At 30.5% G+C, this 5,617-nt stretch overlaps 1 protein-coding gene across 1 annotated transcript; it reads right to left on the bottom strand.

Moving 5' to 3' along the window:
• Positions 1-4,875: 4,875 nt before the first annotated feature.
• On the bottom strand, positions 4,876-5,208 carry LOC136796010 (uncharacterized). Its single transcript, XM_067048380.1, has one exon. The coding sequence runs from the start codon at positions 5,206-5,208 to the stop codon at positions 4,876-4,878; it is 333 nt and encodes a 110-aa protein (XP_066904481.1).
• Positions 5,209-5,617: the final 409 nt, after the last annotated feature.

Raw genomic sequence — 5,617 nt, forward strand, 5'->3', positions numbered from 1 at the left:
CTGAAAATATAATAGTCCCTGATGTGTTGCTACTGATATCTACTATCATGGTTATTAATGATATCAAATTTATTTAGTGTGTAGAGAGACAAATATGAAAGTCGTTTGAAACATGTCTCTAGGAATTTTTTTTCACATTTTTTAAATTTTAAAACCAGATCATTGGTAAAAATAATCCTTTACCTTAAAAAATTGAGGCCAATAAAAGGTAAAATAAACTAATTTGTTTGTTTTTCAGTAGGTTTATCTTTGTATTGCCCACTTACATTTGTCCGATCTTAGCTTGTTGTTTTTATGCGAATATTTCGTACAATCTAATGTGGTAGTTGATTAGGAATTAAAATTAAGACATTTATAGTATAAAAACTAAAAAATTTTCTAAAACGGTTAGCTTGTATTTTAATCAATTTGAAATAAGCTGTATAAAATTTAACACTTGAATTTGAATATTTTTCTAATGAGGGATTACTGAAGGTCAAAGCTCATTTAATGAAATTTGTGGTCATATTTCCCCTATTCTACTCTATTTATTTTCAATATATTTGTGAATTCACTGAATAAATAAATTAAAAAAAAAAAAATGATGCTCAAAACTGAAGGGTGAGTTGACTTCCGGTACGAGGCAGTCAAAGGAAGCCAAGCGTACCCAGAAAAAATATCACCACCGATCTCTTATTCATACCCCTTGAACTGTGTCAGTTTACACCCCCATCAGAATATGTTATTTATTTATCATATCTTACCTTCCTGTCGTACTGACTCCTGCTTCCTTACTATATCCATGGGTATCCCTTAGATAAAAATACGTAATAGATTTTGGACATTATCAATATAACATAAGATAACTAACCATTCATTTATATAATTACTATTGTTAGTAGTCATAGTGGAAATTCTTACTATTTATTGTTAAATGTGTTTCATTACGACTAAACTTTTATCCGTTTTTTTTTTTTTTCGCATGAACTCACTCTATGTTTTCGGAGTCGGTTAGGTATATAAAGATCAAATTACTCTTAGAGATAAAAACTGTTTGCATTATTTTCTGGACACATTGGTTTTACAGCTTTTCATAAATAACTAATTAAAATCTTCCAATTGCTTTGTATCTATATTAGATTTTATTTTATAAAAACGGTAAGTAATAAAAAGAAAATAGCTGGTGTGTTAATTGATTATACGTAGGCTGAAATGTAAAACCTCAAAATATGAGAAGTATTAATTTCTTTTCATGGTCCCCTAAAAAGGTTCATTATTGAAAATTATATATCAAAAGGCACTCATACATGAATCGGACAAAAATTGTGTAATCTTACTTTTAAAACTTAATATATATAAATATTTGAATTTTTCAAAAGAATTTTAATAAATTTGTAAAAAAAAAAAAAAAATGAATAATATTTTGGAGACAAATAGGACACTCTCTGGATACTTTGACTCAAGATTGCTTTCTAAGCTTCCCTTTCCTGATCAACTTAAGCTCATTTCAAGCCAAGGGTGTCGGAATCAATACGAATCTGATTCATTAAGATTAAGCAACTTCACCTGAGTCCACTTTTACATCACTTTCCTTTAAACCTTGATCTAGTAGTTATATTAAGTATCAAAGAGACTTAAAAGAAATAACACTTGGACGTATTTTTGAGTGGTAAAAAAGTAATTAAAAATAGAGGTAACAAAAAATAAGGAAACGTGGTGGTCGACAGCCTGGAAAGAAGTGACGGTGAGAAAATAATACTCCTGTCCAGTTCCGATTAGCACTGGATCTTTTGAATCAAACTCCAAAGCTTTAGCAAGGATGTTAAACCTCTGCATACCATGTGTGGTGTTTCGAAAACTGCTGAGCATGTAGTCTCACCCGTTCCGCAAATTGCAGATGAAGACCGAAGTCTATGTAATCGAGAATGACTCACTCTTCCTTTTTTAAAGAACAGACCAATACGTACTTCGAAGAGTTTGTTTACTGGTGGTAATTGAGGAAGCAGAGGACTTCGACATTGTGCTCCTAGAAAAAGTGGGAGCCGACCACCAAAGAAGACATTTTTGATAGGCTGATTCCAATTAAGACGATTGATTGAATGCGATCTTTCTGGACCTTAAATAATTATATTGGTTCATACTATTTGTTGGTAGAGGGAGCTAACTAGATAAATCTATCATGTTACACCAGCCAAAACCCGAATACTGTAAGGTCTAACCAGTTTCCCAACTAAGCGATCGCTTTGGAGATGTCGAGGCGTGCTTAGCTAACTAAGTTTCGGGACAATCCCATACTCATGCACCTTTTCAATTCACATATTTGTCATATTTTCAATTTCCATATTGAAATCATGTCATCTATATACTCATAGTTCCAAATTGTTTTACAACTACATTATTTAAATAGTAAAAGAACATAATTTAAATAATGTAGTTAAAAAATTTGGAACAATGAGTGAATAGATGACATGATTTCAGTATGGAAATTGAAAATATGACAAATACGTGGATTGCAAAGATGCAGGAGTATGGGATAATTATTCCGAAACGTTGTACAAGCAAAATATAGAATAAATTATATTCTATTTGGAAGTGTTTTTGTTTTTACCTCAACAAATTAAAAAAATGTTTTTCTTTATTAGTGCATTTTGAGAATTTAAACAACGTATCAACAGCCTACCAGCTAATCGTTCAACAATTCATAAAAAATATATTATTGGAAAATCATGTTATTTTCAATTGACTTCATAGATTAATTTAAAAAAAAAATGTCTAAGTTCAGTAAATGTATAGTGTAAAAATATTGCAATAAAAATATATATATAAATACAAATGAAGTAAAAAATAACCACAAAATCTTTAATGAGGCTTTTAATTTTTTTTTTAAACTTTAATTTCAAGAGTTCTTTAATAGGTTAAGATCGATATTTAGTTGTTTTAGGCCCCCGATGCAAAAAGACAGTTCATATACATATGTTGAACCAAACCTACAAGAATATTGTAGAGCAAAATCTCTGAGTTGAGGAAATACCTTGATGACAAGTATATACAGCTCCCTCCTACCTCTGCCAACCAGTAATTACCTAATGAGTAATTAATTAAGTTAATTGCTCAACTTGCTTTCAGAGATAGCAGTAGAAGATTTTAATGCTTTAATGGTTCAACCGTTTGATATTTAGTTAGAACTCAGAAAAAAACGTGGTCTATATACCTATAATTTTATTATTATAAGAGAATTTAGTAGCTTTTTAAGAAAAATAACAAGTATAAAATTTATTTTCAATAATTAGATATACAGATTATAACATTTTTTAGAGATTATATTATTTTATTTATTTATTTTTTTATACACATGGTTTGATTATGTTCATTTTCTTTATTCCTCTGTGTGTATATATTTAAAGAGAGATTTTGTTTATTTTTATGTACTTTTTTTATTTCATTAATTTATTTATTTATTTTCATTCTTATTTTATTTTATTTTAGTAAGAATGTGATCATTCATCACTATTACCTATTGTCCATAATAGTGTGGCAGATTGTAATATCTATCAATTAAATAAAGTTATTTAATCGAAAAGAAAAAAAAAATTAGATCGGCCTGTAATTGTGGCAGTCCTAAGCCAACTAACCAAAACAACAATTAGATTCTCTTTATTCTAAATATTGAACAATTATTTTTGTTACCTTAATGAAATACAAGGTGATATATTCTGCCATTCACAAAAATGTATAATCCGGAAATGATGAAAATAAAAATTCTTTTACGGTTATCAACCTTAAACATAAGATTAATAATGTGGATTCCTAAGATATTCCCTTCACTCGGTAGCTTCCTATATTGGAAACGCTTTCAAATAACACGAGTATTTCATTCAGAAAGTATTCATTTACAAAAAAATCTTGCTTTCTTTTCCTTAGTAATAATTTCAAAGAATTAAATTTTATCAACATTCAGTTTAGCCATTTGTTATTATTTCTTAAGTCTGAAAACTTAAATGAAGTATTAAATTGTTATTTATTTACGCCATTCTTAAAATTATAATTTTCTAAATATCTTAGCAATCAAAATGATCCGAACGTTAAAAGAAACTAATTTAAATTCACAATATTGACTACTTTAAATGGATTTTATTTATTTTTCTCCCTGATAAAGATAAAAACTAACTTAAAATACAAATTAATGCGAAAATAGGAGCTGACGATCAAGATTGTCATTTGTATTTTAATGATTGTGTTTAGATAATACTTTTTGGTTTTCGTCCAATTCGTTTTGATTTCAATGATATTTTTACAATTTGAACTAATAATGTCTTAAATTGTAGGCGCAAAGTTTGCAAATTGTTCCAAAAAATGCCGAAAAAAATGGTTTTGTTAAATTAAAAACTTACTATTTAACTCTTTTAAGGTTAGGCCATTTTCTCAATCAGGAACTACAGAGTTTGAAGGTATCCACAGGAATAAAACGTACTAGCAAATAAATAACAAATTAGAAGTTAAATATTAAGATCTGGGAACAAGAGCATTACAGATTATTTGAAAATAATTATTGCCATCTTGCATTGGTGAACTGTTGTGGGAATCTAAAGGCAAGCGCCTTCTCTTTAAATGGTCCATCATTTAAAAAGTCGGACACAGTTGATCTTTATGCTTGTAAGATCCTTTAAGGGACGCACTCCAACGCGGTAATGACCCCTGTTCAGAACATGGATAAATAAAAAACTCTCTTAATGGGCTATCAACCTTCATTATTTAATTGTGTGACTAATTTAATTGCAAACATATGGAACTGATCTTTATTATAAGGGGTTTTTATTCACATCATTAATTCCTACGATATGAAGGACGTTAAAAATGGCAAGATGTTAACCGAAATAATATAAATCTTCTTCTTTCTCAGAGAGCCTCTAACCACTTGGCCCATACATCTCGTTCTCTAGCAAGTATCTTCATTTGAGTCAGCGTTTTTCCTCTTCCTCGACCTAGTCGTTGGATATGCTCCATATAGCTCCCTCTAGGTCTGCCTTGTGGTCTTCCACCAGTCGACCTCGCCTCCCTACTTTTTTTTGCCACTCTGTCTTCTCCTATTCCACAAACGTGTCTATACAATCGGATCTGTCGGTGTTCAATCACTGATTTCACTGAGGGGATCTGAAGTTCTTCACTTATACTTTCATTCCTTATCCACTCTATCCTAGTTTTGCCCAATATTCTTCGCCAAAAACGCATTTCAGCAGCCGTAATCCTAAAACAGTGCTTGTCTTGGGTGACCCAAATTTCACTGCCATATAACAGTGTTGGAAGATATATTGCTTTAAAGAAACGGAATTTGATGTCCTTACCTACTCTTTCCCTTTCCTCCTTTCATCTTACCACTTCGCTCTTTCCCAAAATAGTATCGCATATATGGTAGTAGATATTTTTAGCTTTATTTATCCTATAGGACACTTCTTGGTACATTACCAAATTTATTGAAAAGTCCAGAAGTATACATTTTGCGATACTTGATCATTCCACACTATCCATACATTGCCCACGTCCACTTTATCTCTGGCAACAGTCATAACCTCCCTCTTGCGGTTGTTAATACTCATTCCTTTGCGAGCGAATTCTTGCCATTCAATAATGGCCTGTTGCA

This window comes from Halyomorpha halys, unplaced genomic scaffold (assembly GCF_000696795.3).
Source record: "Halyomorpha halys isolate HHAL.00 unplaced genomic scaffold, Hhal_1.1 Scaffold730.1, whole genome shotgun sequence".
Taxonomy (NCBI): Eukaryota; Metazoa; Arthropoda; class Insecta; order Hemiptera; family Pentatomidae; genus Halyomorpha; species Halyomorpha halys.